The 20154-nt window shown below is 33.6% G+C and overlaps 1 protein-coding gene across 1 annotated transcript in view; it reads right to left on the reverse strand.

Moving 5' to 3' along the window:
- LOC134745392 (protein embryonic gonad-like) overlaps window positions 1-20154 on the reverse strand; it is a 145519-nt gene that overhangs the window by 62677 nt on the left and 62688 nt on the right. The window contains exon 2 of the mRNA XM_063679431.1: window positions 6538-6615. Coding sequence (XP_063535501.1) covers window positions 6538-6615 — 78 coding nt within the window. The remainder of the gene's footprint in view (window positions 1-6537; window positions 6616-20154) is intronic.

A 20154-nucleotide genomic window follows, 5' to 3' on the forward strand; every position in this document is an offset into this window, starting at 1 on the left:
GCAACTGTCCTAATACTCCTAATAAATGATAGATGAAGGAGCCTTATAGGCCAATTCGAAGTTTATTTCTTCGACCTGTGTCCGACCTGTATACCTAAGTTAAATCATTCAGTAGAGAGTATCATTTTGTTCCATTTTGAGTTGAAACTCTACGTCCATGGGGTCCCAGCGCGCACAAGTTGTTTGCAGAAATCGCGAAGCATCTGGTTGACGTAACTGGTGACCGAAGAGCTGGCGGCTTCCTCGCACAACGTATCAGCATTGCGATACAGCGAGGAAATGCCGCCAGCATCCTTGGTATAATGCCTCAAGGGCCTATTTTAGATTTAAGCTAGTTATAAATTTCGTTTACATAGTACCACTGTATATATCTTGTATGTAAATAAATATATTTACAAAGTTAAATATGTTTATTATGTTTTAACTTGTATTTCGTTTTCTTTGTAAATAATATACAAATTAGAGACCTTACGTAATGACAAACAGTTACAATAGGTATTTTCAGAAGAGAAATAATTGCGAGGAAATATTTGAATTTCGCGCCTATTTGTATTAACAAGATCTGCTTGACCAACTAATTTTGACAATATTTTGATTTGTCATAATCCTAAAAACTAAAAATAATAGAACCGCACCTACGTAATAAACGCCTTAATCACTAATAACTCAACTTGGCAATCTAATCAAAAATTAAATCTAACGAGATCATAAACATTATCAAACTATATTTCCGCCTAAACTAGAAAGAGTTCGGTATCATAAAATTTTATCACTAAATCAACAATAATGCGAAAAAACTACTGAATATTAAATCGCCAACATAAAGAAATTAATTCACATTCACAATAAATTTAATCAGAACGTTAGTTAAATGTTAGTTAAGCATGTTGATTAGGGTTCCTTACATCAATAACTCATAAATGTAAATATCGATTTGAGAGAGAAAAAATCTCAGTATTATTAGTACATAACTTAAAAGTAATTGAATTCGTCTTTTTCCTTTCTTACAAACAGTTTTTACATTTTCCTAAAAAAATATTTATTTTAACTACATATTTAGTCACCCGTTGACCACGAACGCTGTAAAGAGTTCGAAACGTCGGGATGTATTATAAATTCAATATACGCGATATAATCCGTTTTGCATAGTTTTATTTCATACATATTTAGGTTTTTTTTTATAGATAGAGACGGAATCCAATTTTTGAATCACGAGTAGGTAATAAATAAATATTTTGCAATTGTCATTTCTAAAAACATAAATAAGACTAAACATACATCAATGACAAAAAATCCATGAATGTTATAATTTTTTAAATAAAGAGTCTGCGGAACCACCAACGTCACTCGTCCCATCCTCAAATAGGATAGATAAATATGACACCACCACGCATTAAGGGCACTCCCCAAACATAAATTCAGCGCCCACGCACGCCGTGTTTGTTTTTAAATATTTGAATAAATATCTAATTATGTTAAACCTCTAATCAGTGGAATTCTTACTCGGTTAGACCTAATGATGGGATAATAAATAAATAAATTGTTCGTCACGGACGTAAATAATGGATATATAATTAAAATATTGATAAAGTAAAACCGGAGTTTAATTGACATATTTTTAATTAAAACGATAGTTTTATCACTAAGTAAACGTTTACCGGGTATTTTTAATTAATTTGGAGCGTTCAGTCGACTCTATTACTTATGGTATTACTAGACTAGTGTGTCGCCAGTTCTAAATTATACTTATTTACTTGGTAATAAAAATAAGTATGATGATGCTCTCTCTCATAAATAAGTATGATGATGAGAGAGAGCATCATCATACTTATTTACTTGGCTGGCGCGCTGACCAAAAATGACTCTTGACCTCCAACACAAGAGCACGCCACTGCTCGGTCCTGAGGGTCTACCGCGAACCACGTTCGACGTGTTGCCTCTCTGTCGCACTTGTAAATTCGTACGTAAGTGTGAGCGTCATTTCGCCGACGCCGAGCTCACGGAGATCTGCCTCCACTCTATCCGCCCAACGATATTTAGGATGACCAACAGGACGGCGTCCAGTTGGTTGACCCAGGTAGGCACTTTTGGATGCCCGATCTTCACCCATCCTTTCGAGGTGGCCAAGTCAGCTCGGCTATAAGCTGTTCTATTTAGGCATTCTTTCGGATCCTCCAACTGCCATCGTGTCTTTTGACGGGTCCCAGAATCATCCTAAGCTCCTTACGTTCTGTGACTAGAAGGCTGTTCTCTTTCTTGTGTGTTAGTGTTCGAAATTATACTGTTACTAAAATATTTTTGGGTTTTTCAAGATACGAGTATTACATAGTATCACCGACATTATCGACATAGCCTATTAATTAGATAAGTGTTTATAAACATTAAATTTGTTCATATACTTGCATTTTTTATTTATTAAACTGTGTTCACAATAAAATCTACAATCAACTAACTTCTAGGCATTTTTCGGTTAAGGTACAGAAAATCAGTACGTAATATATAATCATTATAAAATGAATATGAGTAAGGTTTTTTTAAACAAATTGTAACGTATTGTATTAGGCCTTTGCTTAAATATATCCGCCCACCTATCTAATAAATAAGATCACATCGTAGTTATTACGCAAACTTATGTTTTATTAAAAACTGTGACAATTAATTAGATTTTGATTTATTTCTAGTTCATTAGTGACGATTCCACTTTAGAAACTATTGAGCGTAAAAGTAAATTCACAAAGACCATATCCGACCTTATTGCATCAAGTTATAGATTTATGAGTTCTAAATTTGAATACATATGTATTTCTATAATTAAAAGCTTAAGACTTTTGTCATTCAGATCGATTGGCCAATATTTTTAAATCATATTTTTAATGAAAGTTGTTTTTTTATTAACAATGACATATTATTAATAGGCTGCCTTGGAGACAACGGGTGGTCCTTAATTGGGAATGATTCAGATGCGGTATGGTCAAGGCGCGTTTTTTGGTCACATAATTGTAGTTTTCACGCCGTCAATAAATTATGTATTTTAAAGTGTAGTTAATGCATTAACGGAGTTGAGAATACAAATAGGAAAGATATTTTATATATGTTCACATTGTCATGTTTGATAGTTCAATATTATAAATGCCATAAACGATATAAGAAATTCTTAGGTTCTAGGACGTTTAGCTTAAAATGTTTGGAATATGGTTTACCTGGGTGTAAGCTCGCAATATACATATTTTCAAAATTAATTTCTTAGGAGAATGAAAAAAAAAAGGAAGTGTATGTAATAGTTTTCCAGATTCCAAATTACGCCATTTGCTTCCACAAGTCAGAACTGCAATCCGTTCGACAAAACAACTGATCAGGAAGATTCACCGTTTTAATTTCTAGATTTGGACCTTATATAGTATAATTTAAGGTTTATTTCAGTTTACAAGGATACTGTTGAGAAAATTGAATCAGCGACATTATCAAGGACAAAAAGTTGGCAAATTGATTTGGAGTAGCAAATTGCCTTCGGCTTTATTACGTGAAGCGAAGGGAATTTTCAAAAGTAAAAAATGTTAACCATGACAGGGTTTTTGACATGTTCAGGTTATTAGTGTTATTAAGTGTTTTTACCGTTGCGGTAACTTTCCAAGAGATAAAAAAGCTTTATAATAAATATGACTAATACTAGATGCGTCTTTTATTGTAAGTATAGAGTATTATAAAGATGCCTGATTATCACAAAATTAATTATACATGCACCTATTATTAATGCTATTGACACCATTTTTTACATCTTTTTATCTCTCATATTTCGGTTATACCTGTGTGCGATTGTGGCACCGCTTTTCGTTTGAAGAAAGTATTAGGTAAGTTATTTGACAGTTGACAAGTATAAAAACGGCAATTCAGTAAACATTACAGGTATATCAAAATTTGACATAGACTTAGAAAAACTAAGTGATCCTATGTTTGTTTAGAACCATTAGCGTATATTTCTATCTCTGGCAATAAACTAAAAAAAAATGAAAATTAAAATAAACTACCTTCAAACTTTTTCTATCTTATCATCGTCAATAGGTATATGGAACTTTGGATTTCTCATTATGTGTTTTTCACTCCATTTTATTGTGTTTCATAAACGCGCTACTAGCCTGAATTAACTATTAACCGTCTTTTTCTGTTATATTCACTGATGTAATTGTAAGAAAGGGATAAAACATTAATTACTAATTGAGGCTTGTAAAGTTTTATGAATAGGGCGTAAAGATTTACTTATTCGCTGCGAAACCTTTATGTGTCCCGTTTTATATTTTCACACATATATATATCACTATTAATAAACAAACTGTCACTTCGCACAAAGCACTTATACGCGAGAACAGTTCTGGCATGAATTATTACCTATTTTATATTAATTTTGTCCCTGTTCTGTGTTAACTATGGGTAGTTAAATAATGATTTCAAATATTGTCTTCGGTTACCGCGATAGTTACTCATGAAATAAAACTATGAAAACGGATTATATCGCGTATATTGAATTTATAATTCATCCCGACGTTTCGAACTCTTTACAGCGTTCGTGGTCAAACACCCGTTGACCACGAACGCTGTAAAGAGTTCGAAACGTCGGGATGAATTATAAATTCAATATACGCGATATAATCCGTTTTCATAGTTTTATTTCATAATGATTTCAACTTCAACTCATAAAGTAAAATAAATTTGAAATTTAAATCTTCACGAATTATATGTAGTACCATTACTATAACGAAGAACGATACATTTTACTCAATACAAGCCGTTATCCAATACGCGATATTGCAGATGCGACTTTTTAACTACACCGTAGACCGAGACGCTTGTGAATAACAACACAAGAAATTTAACTTCCGTAAAGTCATAAATGAGTTACAAGGACATTAAAGTCAGAAACGCTTTGGATCTCAGAATAATATTCAATCGCTATGAAATATATAATAACTGACACGTAATGATTCCGTTCAATTGTGCAAGCCCCATTAATCATTCGATGCAATTTAAGTTAAAGTAATGATTTAAAATTAATTTAATAATAATTTCATCTTTACCAGGGCTACTAGCTTTTAAGATCATTAGGCCATTAGAACATTAAAGTCATTATGTCAAATAAATTATGTAATTACTGGATGTTGTTTAAACTGTTTAAGTACATTTATCATTTTTCGTCTATTTTGTTCATAAACACGTGTATATGAGTTTTGAATGATTCACGGTTAGTTTCACTAGACTTATATTGACCGGGATATAGACCGTGATTACCTTTTGTATTTGCATGTAACTGCGTCGAAATATCGGGAGCTCACAAATAATACAAAAGGTAATCACGGTCTATATCCCGGTCAATATAAGTCTAGTGTTACGTGTATATGACTTAAATTATTAATAATAAAAATTGTTTAATATTGTCTTCGGTTACCGCGATAGTTACTCATGAAATAAAACTATGAAAACGGATTATATCGCGTATATTGAATTTATAATACATCCCGACGTTTCGAACCCTTTACAGCGTTCGTGGTCAACGGGTGACTGAGGAAAAATTACAAAGTGCAAAAATACCCACATGCTAAAATAATGAACAATCATATACTACAAACTTTAAGGCTGGTTGTACATGCAAAATCGGTTCATAAGGCTAGTTATACAATACAATTATTTTCAAGTAAAGATATATATATATACGCGATAAAAACTACGCCGGCTCCAACCCTACACCACGGACCCGAGAAGATTTAATTCCCTCCTATTCGCTGTAAAGGGTTCGAAACGTCGGGATGTATTATAAATTCAATATACGCGATAAAATCCGTTTTCATAGTTTTATTTCATGAGTAACTATCGCGGTAACCGAAGACAATATTAATAATAAAAATTGTTTAATTTTAGATTGTTGAAGCTAATATTTTTTTAATGAAATCTGTAAGTACTCAATGTATACGATTTTAACGCTATATATGAAAATTGTTTAGTAATGAAGTTTGAACATGGTGGCTCTTTACCTTTAAAATCAACATCCATACAAATATTATAAATGCAAAAATATGTCTGTCTGTCTGTCTCTCTGCTACCTCTTCACACTTAAACCGCTGAACCGATTTAGTTGAAATTTGGTATAGAGATAGTTTGAGTTCCGGGGAAGGACATAGGGTAGTTTTTATCCCAGAAGTCATCTTTTAAGGGGGTGAAAGTTTTTATGGGGAATCGATAAAAAGCAGATTGGATAAAAAATAAGCTACCCAAATTACTAACTCGACGCAGACGAAGTCGCGGGCAAAAGATAGTTATTCTATAAAACGGAGAAACACCCGCCTTTGTTAAGCGTTTCTTCATTTATCTTTTTAAGCAGTTGTTAACGGATTTCTGGATGCCACATATTTATTAAATAATTAGACCCGAGCACTAAATTCTATTTCTCCGCAAACGGGGTGGGAACCCCGCCGTTGTTAGCCAACTTTCGCCGCATCCGTACCATGTCGCATGACCTTAAAGTGTGTCGCACAATAAATAAATATTTACCTTGCAGCCCTCACAGGTGAAAGCGCCGAAGTGGAAGCCGGCGGCAGGCTCCCCGCAGACTTTGCATTGTTGGTTCATCTGCAAAAAAAAATGTTTATATAATGAATGAATGAATAATATTTATTTCAGATTAATAAAAATCCATATTCTTGTTAGTATTCATATGTCAATACGTTGGTTAGTAAACAGTAAAACAAAAACCGGCCAAGTGCGAGTCGGACTCGCGCACCGAGGGTTCCATACTTTTAAGTATTTGTTGTTATAGCGGCAACAGAAATACATCATCTGTGAAAATTTCAACTGTCTAGCTATCAGATACAGCTTCATGAGATACAGCCTGGTGACAGACAGACAGACGGACAGCGGAGTATTAGTAATAGGGTCCCGTTTTTACCCTTTGGGTACGGAACCCTAAAAATTACCGTAGGTGAATTGATAAGTAAAACACATAACATATAATTTAATTAAATTAAAAACTATAACACTATACATTATTAATTATACATAAGCATGTACTTCGATACGTATTATCAAAGATAGATATAACTCCGTAATAGATGGATACAGTCTAAGGAAAAAACGTGCCTCGAAAATCAGGAAAATTTGATTCTCGTTCAGAGGGCGCTACTAGTTTTGGCCTACAGTCGTATAGATGGCGTTGACGGTTTCGTTTGTTATTTAACAATTTTAACGCATATCACTGAAATAACATGATTCAAAATCATAAAAATAATTAATGCAAATAAAAAAAATCATTTATCTATATTTAAATACATTCTATCGTATTTTTATAAATCTTCATTTTTAGTTTTAAAGTGTGTCGATAGATGGCAGTGAATTTACTGGGGTTACAAAATTTACTATGACAGTACCGCTCTAGTATAAGTTACTCTATGGTATTATGCACAAAACAGTAGTTAATGGGCCGATGATTGAGATATTATATCTTTTACATATTAAAAATAAATATTTGTGACGTTTTTGTGAGATGTACATTGTCGCTTGTTGATAAGGTTGATTTCTAATTGAAGCTATATGGAAATAGCGCCTTACTGACAAGCGACAACAAGTACCCTTTTGGTTGAAAATGGCACATTTACCTACGAAGTCGTTAGTAGGAATTCTACGGAAAATGCTCGCGATTCGTTTTCTGAAATTAATAATTCATCATATATGCTAGCATAGAGTAATTTATACTAGAGCGGTACTGTCATAGTAAATTTTGTAACCCCAGTAAATTCACTGCCATCTGTCGACACACTTTAAAACTAAAAATGAAGATTTATAAAAATACGATAGAATGTATTTAAATATAGATAAATGATTTTTTTTATTTGCATTAATTATTTTTATGATTTTGACCCATGTTCTTTCACTGATATGCGTTAAAATTGTTAAATAACAAACGAAACCATCAACGCCATCTATTCGACTGTAGGCCAAAACTAGTAGCGCCCTCTGAACGAGAATCAAATTTTCTTGATTTTCGAGGCACGTTTTTTCCTTAGACTGTATCCATCTATTACGGAGTTATATCTATCTTTGGTTATAGGTAATAATTTGGAATAAAAAGAGTCGTGTTACATGTTTAAGGTTTGGAATTAATACATGTAAGTGTTCGTACTTCTTCTAATTTGTCAGGAATTTCATTAAAATTAGCGAAATACAATTTGATATACGAAATATACTCTTTATTGACAGACGAGATATATACGAAATTAATAACTAGCTTAAATCTAAAATAGGCCCTTGAGGCATTGTGCCAAAAATTTAATTAAACGCAAAACCGTCGTAGAATTAATTACCAAACTTAAATTACTGCACTAGTAATTATTGGAAACAACTAGTTTTTAGCTGCCGAAATTCGTTATTTCATGTTATGCGTAATTCAGTAACGTGGGTAATTATTTTAACGGACGCCTAAAGGGACTGGCAAACGTAAACTTCGCTTTTCAATGAATATTGCAGTCATAAAGAAAGAAACCAATTTGATATGCCGTTTTCGAATTATTAAACGATATTTATTTCACGTTTAACAATTTATGACATATTTGCATCCGTTTGTTAAATGTTTAGTGCACAAGTTTCGTAATTACGTATTTTGACAGATTGTAACGACAGTAATCTACTTTATTTTACAAAGCTCAGGATATTTTTTTATCAAAGTACAACCATCACACATACACTAACAGTACAACATTAACATTAGTACAGAAGGACTGCAATTCGGAAGCAATTTATAAATATGTGACGTTTTCAACCAAAAGGTATCACATTGTCGCTAGTCGATAAGTTTGATTTCAAATTGAAGCTACATGGAAATAGCTCCTTATTGACAACCGACATTAAGTACCCTTTTGGTTGAGAATGTCATATATGAAAATTGCACGCTGACTGCACGCCAACTGCAGTCTGTCTGTACAGGCTATTAAAGTTGGACCAAGATTATACTTCCACTATATTCTATTCAAATAGATGCAAAGTTAGCTTAAACGGACTTTAGAGCATTTTCACCTAGCGTATTAGTAGGTTCTTTAAGTCACTTGCGTGTTCCAGGGTTAGCCAACTAACTTGGAGTTAAGCGTTTATACAGTACAGAGTTTAACCCTGTATAAACGGTTCACTTCGTGTTAGTTGGCTAACCCTGGAACGCGCAAGTGGCCCCAAGCGTATCACCGTACATGAATTTAAGAAGAATCTGCGTAGGTACTGCATGATCTGTTTCTGTTATCTAACTAAAGTTACAGGTTACCTTAGGTAGTTATTCCTAATGAACGGTTCAGCTCGTGCGTCAAAGTCCGGTGCGTTGACCGATTTTTTCACCGTTGCCCATGTTTATCGATTATTGTCATACTCATACCGAAGGCACTTGGACATGACAGCATCACTTCCTACTCGAAGCCCAGCACTCAAGTGTTATCGCACTTGAGTGCCGATGGGGCCGAAAAATTGGGTGCTGCCTAAAAAATTAAAGCAAATATGGTAGTCACGATTGTAAACTTGAGTGTCATCGAGTACTGGAAGGTCGTTCTCGTTAATACACGAGTATTTAAAATGTCAAGTTGGATTTGAAATTCTAGTTATCATGTTGTGATTGCTGTAGGTACTGTACTTTGTAAAAAAAGTCGTATCGATATGTAGATTGTGGTATTAACATACGACTTTTTTGCTTAGAAGAAAAGTGAACATAACCAGTTTATTATTAACCCTTTACCGCATACGAACCCATATATGGCGGATATGATATTCAACCCTATCGACAGCTTTTAAAGTTCAAATTTAAACAAATATTTTTTATTACATGCAGTAAGGCGTTAAAAATGTCTTTTTAAACATTACTTTTGATATTAGATACGTAACATGTCTCTTTTAATGTGTATTTAAAATATTTAAATGTGTCAACACTCATAACACAATTAAGAGGAATTGTAGGTACTCGTAATCATTAATCGAGAATATAGATCGCGGTAAGCTAGTAATTCTGAACTTTACTGGCTATTGCGCAATATATTCTGCTTTACAATATTTCATTACAAGAATGTAATTGACAAAAAAATTGCTTACACTTGGACAAATATAAATGATCTAATACTGTTTTTTCTCACGCTCTCCAGTCAATATGACACAGCGCTATTTAGTTACGTTGAGTCAACAATTACTCTGACATATAGTCGTTACCAAAACTTTTAAATGCTTTACTTTTATAAATATTTAATTTTGATATTTGTTCTATTCGTAGTTACATTGTTTAATTGGAAATAGTTAAATAATTTTAGTCCAGTTTTCTTTTAGTATGTATTTGCAAAATAACCCTTGAAGAAAGGTTAAAACAAGCAATATAATTTAGTCAAGATCTATTTTATAGTTTTCCTTTTGCTTCTCTGTTATAAATAGCAGTAATTCAGTGTCATTTTACTTGAGAGAATGTTCATTTTGCAGGATTTTAAATCCATTAAATTATTAATCCATCCAACATTGAATCTTTATTATCTCTTGTTAACCATTTATTGAATACATACTTAATTAGCTAAGCCGTCGAATTCGTTTAGCTATAGATTAAAAAAAATACCAGTACAGGTAAATGACTGATTGTGCAGAAATACCAAACTGAACAATACATTTCTTTCTCAAATAAACAATCGTTACATTGTGCTCCAAAAAAAAGCGCGATCGCGTGCAAACAATGTGTATTTTACTAAACTGATTTCCTCATTCACCAATTCAGAAACGGGTTCACATTATTTAAAAAAATAAAATAAAATATGTACAATAATAATACGTTCGGTTAACAAGATAGCGTGACTGCCCTCTGTTAACATATCCATCGCTTTTTTTACTCTTGTACATCCATCGTCATAACCCCGTATACACTTTTTAGTCTTATTCCAATGACGTAAGGTGAATAAGGTATACATATTTATGACCGTGACTTAAGCGATTCGCTCAAAGAAGGCGATGACGGATTGAGTGCAACTCTTGCTCTGGTACAAGACAGCGGATTTAAATGGATTCTTTTCGTTGGAATTTTTGCGAAAAAGTCGAGTTTCGTGTTGGAGCATGTAGGCTTAAATGTAGGTATTTAGTAACGTATTTGCTTTTATTTTAATGAAATGCGTGAGATTGTAAAGCTCAGTTGAATGGCCTCGTGGCTTATAATTATTACTTACGTTAACCAAACAATCGCTCATTGCAAAATATTAACTAATTGTGTTATTTCAGTTGTATTTTCTGACCGTTTCCGTTTATTTCCCAGAGAAACCGTGTATATATTAAAAACATATATCATTTCTTTAACTGCCTTACTTGTATCTACATAATTTTCATATCATTTCTTTACATCATCTGCATAACACGTTAACTGAACTCATTTTCAACAGATTTCAACAAACACACCCAATCCATTTCAAAAGTACTTGTTATTCATCTCATCATTATTGTTACCAAAATGCGAACCCAACTTAGTACACGTCGAATTTCAAAACCATATTTTGTTCACTTCCTTAGCGAAAAAGTCGTAAGTGATTAAGAAGCTAGAAGGCAGATACGGCGTTTTAGCTTAGCAGGGTAGATTTATTTCTCGCGATAACTCAACGTCCTTAATTTGTTCAGGGATCGATATACGACTACAAAGTTACATTTTATAAATTGACCTGATTTTATCTCTCCGAAACGTATGAATGATATATCAAAGTCCGAAATTTAGGTTGCAATCTTAATAATTTTATCTGATTATTGCCATGCGAGATACGTCACCTTAATTAAGTAATTTTTTCGGCTTAATTTAAATCATTGTTGATTGTATCGGGAGATTCATGCATAAATGTGCTTTTTTGGTTGAAATACAAATGAATGTTATTTATCATGCAGTAACGATACTGTAATTATTGTTTGGGTTGTAACGAAGAAGGTGGTATGTGGATGAAGATTTTAGTGCTTTTCACCTTTTTGCAAATTTGTTATTGTTGTTTTGTGGTGAAATTAATATCTGTCTGCGATATGTCAGTCTGCGGCGTGCGAGTGTGGAAACCTGCAACAGACTATACACCATATAGTAGTATTCGAGTAATACAACGGACCTGCTGAAGACTTTCCTGCTACCCAAAGGTTGTCTGGAAGAGATCGCTTTTTAGCGATAAGACCGCCTGTTGTTACCTAGTCTTAAGCTTGTATTTCGCTTTCTGTGTATTTTTTTTAGCTTCATGGTGCACAATAAAAAATATTTACTTACTTACTTCAAAAATCTGACGAAGAATGCGAGTTTATATCTGCTTACTTGCAAATTTTGAATCTTTATTGTATTTTTTGTAACCAGTGTGTAACCGCCATACGATAAATACATAAATAATATGCAGATAAAATGTAATGTTGCCTTATTAGCTAAATTGTTTCAAACTTACATCATCATTTTTATTTATTTTCTTTGTAATTGACATTATTTTCATGTTGTTAAAATTGTCCGTTCTGTGATGAATATTATTTTGTCTCTTGTCATGAAAGAATAATGAAAACATTTGTTATATTATGTAACTTTAGTACAAATTTATAAAAGAATGCAAAAACATGTAGGTACATTCAAGCTCCTGATGACACTCCTCGGTATGGAGTAAAACATGTCGAGTGTTTTTCGACTTAAAATACGTGAGTAACCCGTTATTAATTAATAAATATTTAATATACAGTCGTGTAAAAATATGGGTGCACAAATCATACTCAAAAATATGTCACATAGCTCTTATGTCAGCGAAATAAGAACTATGGGACATATTTTTGAGTAAGTTGTCTACACAGATATTTTTACACTTGACTGTACCTACAAATATTAAGGCAAAGATTAGGTAAATGACTTAGTCTAAGCACCTATTTGTTTCTTTGAATAATATTTAAAAGAGGTTACTGATAATATGTATAATATTACATTTGATTACATATTTGGCTAATTTACACAACCTAATATAATATATTTAAAAAAATGTATCTCATTATTGACATATTAAATATATTAATAACGGGTCACTCACGTATTTTAAGTAGAAAAACGCTCCGTTAGTAATATATTTAATATGTCTGTGTCTCACGGAAGTTTTGTTATTAAAATTGCTAATCTCATTATTGACATTGCGCGAAATTTGGTTCAAACCCTCAGCTAGTAAAAAAAAAACAAATTTAAGCATCGTGGGCAAAACAAATGCCGCAATTTCAATGATCTGACCACAAAATCCAGGGCTCTACAACAATGGGTGCAACATTTAATTCAAGTTAAACAGAAAACCAGAAGTCGTTAAGCGGTCGAGCCGCAGGCTAATCGGGAACGTTGATTGACGAAAACAATATGCAATTTGCAACATGCAAAAGATGTAGGACTGACGCGGTCTGTAAAACATGCCCGCGTGTGGTGTGGTACAAAGTCATATGTCGCATAGTATGAGTAAGTTTACACTCGTTTTTAGGGTTCCGTACCCAAAGGGTAAAAACGGGACCCTATTACAAAGACTCCGCTGTCCGTCTGTCCGTCTGTCCGTCTGTCTGTCACCAGGCTGTATCTCATGAACCTTGAGACTAATTAACCAACTTGAAATTTTCACAAATAATGTATTTCTTTTGCCGCTATAACAACAAATACTAAAAAGTACGGAACCCTCGGTGCGCGAGTTCGACTCGCACTTGGCCGGTTTTTAAATTACATTAGAAATATTAAAATAATACATAGATTGTAATCCGCAATGCACATACAGTCGTCATACTTAATTCGTCAATGTGGGACTCAAATGAAATCAGATCGGTTATAGACATAAATGGATGTCATATCTTATACGAGTATACTAAAGAAATAGTGTAATTTACAAAAAAACAAAAATATTTGTTAAAATTTTAAAATATTTTTTCCCAAAGTTGTAAGTAACATCGGTGGCCCTTTGTTTCTCTGTTTCAGATGTTTTTTTCTGGCGTAGTAACAAATAACAATTTGGTAAGCAGCCACACGATTATTAAGCAACGTTTCTTTAATACAGTATGCAGATTTAGAACAATGTGAAATTTGATTTGCGTAGTAATAAAATAAATAAATTACCCAGTTGTAATTCATTTTTTTTATCTTGTGTTAATTTATATTATTTTCTAGCTACATGTTGTCATGTCAAAAAAATACTAAGTATATTACTTATATGTACATATAACGCCTTCTCTCATTCCCTAAACTCCGCACACACTCGGACATCCAAAACGGCATCGAATTGGCAACCAATACACGTCATTGCAAGAAAGGGAATACATCGAAAAAGGAATTTCTAAACTTGGCCAGCCCGATCCCGGCCTGATTTGCATGCCTTGAGTTACAACGGACAGTGGTATGTAGAAGAGTGTCAGTCAGTATTTACTGTATATATTGGTTTTGCGTAGGCCAGTTTCCCGTAACTTGAGTGGCTTACAATGAGGTTATATTGCTTGATGGTTTGTACCATTACTCTTACTGAGCTATGATATTTTAGTGTCGTCTTGTTATATGCAAGTTCTGTAAATCTGAAAGATCGTAAAAAATCTCATTATTATTATTGATTTAACTTGCAGTGCAAAAAGAGCCAAAGATATGATATTCATGTGATAAATAAAGTTAACTGTTATGATATAAACAGGTATATGTTATGAATTATCTGTTTCATGTGGAGTTTGTTATTGCAATAAAATATTATAATGATGTAAATACATACATTAAAATATAAGGTAGGTAACTTAGTATAATATGAAAATTAATTTCGTACAAAACTTACTGAATTGTTTTTCTTAATTCTTTGATAATTTCGATGTAATGTTTATTGATTATATTCCGTTAGTAGTTAACAATATTATTTTACGATACCAATAATCTATCCATCGCATAAAGCCATCCAATTGGGCCGCGTCAAAAAAGGTAGCCAGGGAAATTGTCTCACGTAGTGACGAGGCGCTGTAAAAGTGTGAAGCTCAATCCTTGTCGCGACTTGTATGGGTCGGACATTGTGTGAGACAGCTAAATGGGGCTTCGGCCATTTGACCGTATTAGCATTAGCCTGGGAGCCTATTCTACACGTCACAATGACAGGTGTGATGGGGCATGTGACTATCATATTAAAGCCTGACCAGGAATATATGATCACGCGCCATGTTGCGGAATTTCACTGGAACTATCTTTTTCATACTATACTGAACTGTCACCCTATACATGAGAATAACAGCGCCCTCTTGACAATGATCATATATTTCTGGTCAGGCTTTAGTATAAAAACTAAAAGCACGTGGTATGGCAAATCTTTTTTTCTAAACATTTTTTTTCTAAAATAATTGCAAATGCCGAATTTAATGCCTTAAAGCAGTCTTACCTTTTCTTTATGGCTACTAAAAAAATATATTAGTAGTTTTTGGCAGACACTTAACGAATTCTCATAGAAAAAACGTTTATCTATAAAAAAGCTAGGTAGTTCAAAAGTTTACCAATAGAATTCTTCAAACACGATGGGTAGGGTAACACAGGTGTCATCTCCATACAATTTATAACCTTAAAACGAAAAATTTCGGAAAATTGTATTGAGATAATACTCTTCCTACTCGAAAAAAAATTATAGGTATCAATATTTTTTGTAAACAAGTTCTTTGAATCGACCTGTTTACAACCTTTTTGTAAATCCCAGTGCCACCTGTCCCTAACTCGACCCAATTTCACTTGAAACTCGATTGCAATAATAAATTTCGCCCGGGCGGGGCAGATGGCACGATACGGGGCTACCACGGATACACGAAACGATGTAAAAGTATCATTAAAGGCTAAATGGCGATTTTAGATAGCGATGCGTTATTAAGAAATGTATTACAATTGCGACTAACTGTTGGATAAAAGTAATGAAATAAATCGTTAATTAAGAACAGATTGTAAAGGTGCATACACCACAGTTAACTTTTGTGGAGTAACACTGTGCAACACGGTAACATCAGGTAACTTACCTAACTACTTTTCTGTTGCACAGTGATGTTCCACAATTGCTCCTCAAAAGTTAACCACGGCGTGGATGCACCTTAAGAAAACGTGAACGTAAAAATGAACGAACTGTATTTTGTAATTACATAATTTGAAATGACAGCAGCTAGATCGATACCTATTTTGAGATATTTTGTTTCGTAAAAATATAAATAAAAAACTATGAAATTAAAAATAACTGTTTTTGAAATGATGATGATTCACAAACACCAACCAACCAACCACCAACCACCAACCACCACCACCACCACCACCACCACCACCACCACCACCACCACCAACTTCAATGTTGTTTATGTGACAAACTAAACCTAAAAGTACCTACTCGTATTTAACGCATTAAAAACTAGTTAAAAACCTAATTTCACAGTTTGCTAAGTTACCTACTTTTTAAATTATAGCCTCTGTTTTTTTTCTCCGACAAATCTAGCGCAAACCCTTTTTGAATAGTATTATAAAAAGCTCATAAATAAAAACATACTGTTTTTATTCACATTCACATTTATTACTAGAGCAAAAACCGCATCAATCAAGCGTTGACAAATCGAACGACGTCTTACCGAAGACACCCTAAAAGGCATATGGATGTAAGTAATTAATAAGAAAGTTTTTGTATTTTTATCCGCTTTTGGCTCACGCTGGATTTCCTGGACAACTTTTTAGTATAGGTTAGATACGCATCCTGAATTAGTGAGCCATAAGGTAAAACCGCAATGGTTTTTAATTATTTGGACGATTGATTTATTTGTGGCGTCGGTGAATAGTAAATAACATATAATCCGAGCCACCAGCATGTGTGTCCGTGGGACACGGCACAGAATCAAATCCATCCAACATTTCTTCGGTTTCAATGACGGTGCAGCCCTACAGCCCTACCCAACCCGTCTACCTCTAACCTATACTAACGTCGTTTTCTTGTTGTTGGTAATTTCAGTTTTTTTTATATTATTACATTTTTGATAAATAAATAGAATTACAATGTAAATAACATATTCATATCAATATTGGCTATAAATTGTAAAATAATGAAATTTAATCGCGTTAGACCCGGTAATGACATTAATTATGTATACAAAACGCGAGAGTTAAAAGTGTTATATAAATAGTAAATAGTACATTAAATTTATAGTTACCTATGAATAAGTAGTAATAGTTTATTATTGGTGAATTATAAAGGATATTGGATTGTTTTGGATAGTAGGAACCCAATCTATATATTCTGCGTTACGAATATAAAGACTTGACATATCTCCATTAAACTTCTCATACAAACGTTTGATTAGATTGATATAAATGTATATCGCGTTACATTGTTTTCGGCGTCCAGGGAGCCTATTTGACTTATCAAAGTAACAGGTTGTAACGAGGCAACAGATTTACACTAAGTTGCCTATGGATAGTGGTTACGACACCTGTTATTTTATAAAGTCGGACAGTCCCTAGATAATTCATTACACCTTAAGAGTAAATAACTAATTGAGTTGTTATTACTAGGAAGATTGTAAGATTTGTAAGTTGCATGTATACATATAATTTACTTGTTAAACTTGAAGCCTTAATTAGGTGGCAACCTGACATACCTTCATGTAATTTTAGTAATAACAAAATATGAATGTTAAATTGTGAAATTGTTGTGACATTTCCGAAATATACCAATCAACATACTCCGAATAGGGAACGGACGACATCGTTATATTTTTTTATTCACAACAACTTAATCAACGGGTCATTGGTAAAATAATAAAGGCCCAATTAACTCCATTAACGTGAATCATAAATTTCCACATTATTAAAAAAATTAAATCATTTAATTTAAGTCACCCGTTGACCACGAACGCTGTAACGGGTTCGAAACGTCGGGATGTATTATAAATTCAATATACGCGATATAATCCGTTTTCATAGTTTTATTTCATTTAATTTAAGTTAGTCATATTTTAGCGACGGAAATGCCAATAATTTTAAATTTGTATGTAAGTAAGAGAATACAGTCCGTGAATAAATATGCTACTTTAATTTACCTAAATCATAACGAGTAGCCCTCGTGACGTCACGAGTACTAATCTATATATATAAACGTAAAAGTCCTGACTGACTGACTCACTTAAATCAACGCCCAGCCCAAACCGTTGGACCTATAGAGCTAAATTTTTCAAAATAGGTAGCTTTTATGACGTTAGTATCCACTAAGAAGGGGTTTTCCAAAATTCACAAAATTCATCCCCTAAGGTGGTGAAAAAGGGGTTGAAAGTTTGTATGGAGATCATAATTTTTTTGAGTGCGGGACTTCGGATAAAGGCATATTATTAAAATACAAGAAAAGTGATTTCAGCGTTTTTAAATATTCTTCCCCTAAAAGGGTTAATCCACGCGTACGAAGTCGCGGGCAACAGCTAGTATAGAAAAAAATCCCAAGAGTCTAGCCAAGATGATAATCGGTACATCGAGAAACGTCAAATGAGCAGAAAAAATGTATGTATGTGGAATGACAGCTGCTACGAAAGGCACGTGACTATTTCCATAAATAATTTCTGTTGCGATTAACATTTTCTATCAACGATCTTGGCTACGCCGGCCAGTTAATGTTACATAGCAAACACTAGACAAGCCCCTTACATAATTCTACATGTTTTAAATTACCAGGTCGTAAGAAAATAATAACTTTTAAAATTTCCAAAAATCAACTTACGCATTTTCACCCACAAGTCTTCCCTGGCCACCGAATAACGAGAAATCAAATTTTAGATAAATAAAGACGTAATTTAACTGTCAGGCCTTAAAAAATTCGGTTAAATCGCTAATTAGCGATTGCTATCAGTAATTGAGCGAGCTTCGTCAATATAGATATTAACACGATGAAACGGGACTTGGGACTTCAGTTTACCGGTTTAAGGGTTCGGTTAAATGCGTTACCTTGATTTTATATTGTTTACAAGTTTTTTGAAACAACTATGGTGGTGGGCGGTGTAACTTGTTTAGCAATTCGTAGCCCAAGGAAGTGGCTAGAGCCAGTATAGGCATATGAGCTGTCGTTGTGTTGAAAAGTTTATATTTTAAGAATAGGACATATTTCGCGGTTCTCATTCTTATTTAAGAATAATTAAGTACTTATTAATTAATATTGTCTTCGGTTACCGCGATAGTTACTCATGAAATAAAACTATGAAAACGGATTGTATCGCGTATATTGAATTTATAATACATCCCGACGTTTCGAACCCTTTACAGCGTTCGTGGTCAACGGGTGACAGCCCACCCACAGTGCAGGGCAGTGTCACCCGTTGACCACGAACGCTGTAAAGGGTTCGAAACGTCGGGATGTATTATAAATTCAATATACGCGATATAATCCGTTTTCATAGTTTTATTTCATACTTATTAATTGTTTTTTTTTTTCAAGTAACTTGTGGAACTACAAACTTTTGAATAGGTACTTAGGATTACAGTTCAGTAAAAAAAATTGATTTCATATTGCAGTAAAAGTAAGTTTGTGTTGTGTTGAGACATTATCTACATTAATCCACAATAATGAAAAATCAATTTAGAATTGGTCAGAATGTGCAGGCGTTTTTAAATTAAATGATTAAGTGTACAGCTAGCACCAAAAGAAGCGTATCAGACATGCGTCAAAAGTATTCACTAAAAGCTTAGTTCCCTGAGCCAGAAGGTGAAAAATCTCCTTATATGATCATGTTTTTCTAAGAGGCGTTGATAGTCGTAGACATGGAAAAAATATATGTAGTTTATTTTTTATTTTTATGTGATATTCAGCAAACGAGCAGACTAGCCGCCTGATGGGAAGCAGTCATCGTCGCCCATGGACATAAGCAACATCACAGGAGCCACTTAAGCATTGCCGACCCTTGAGAACCCTAAATACCCGCTTCTTGAAGAATCCCATGTCGTAGCACAAAGGAAATACCTCAGGAGGCAACTCATTCCACATTCTGCACGTTCTGGGAAGAAACGAGCGGGATGCCCGCTTATTCATGGTGTGACATGTGTCTAAGAAGTGAGGATGAGCTTTGATAAGTTTTGACTATATTATCTTTAATATCATAGCTTTCGATACACGAATTATGACACTTCGCTCGATACAATTAATTCCCAAA

Source organism: Cydia strobilella, chromosome 11, assembly GCF_947568885.1.
Source record: "Cydia strobilella chromosome 11, ilCydStro3.1, whole genome shotgun sequence".
Lineage (NCBI taxonomy): Eukaryota > Metazoa > Arthropoda > Insecta > Lepidoptera > Tortricidae > Cydia > Cydia strobilella.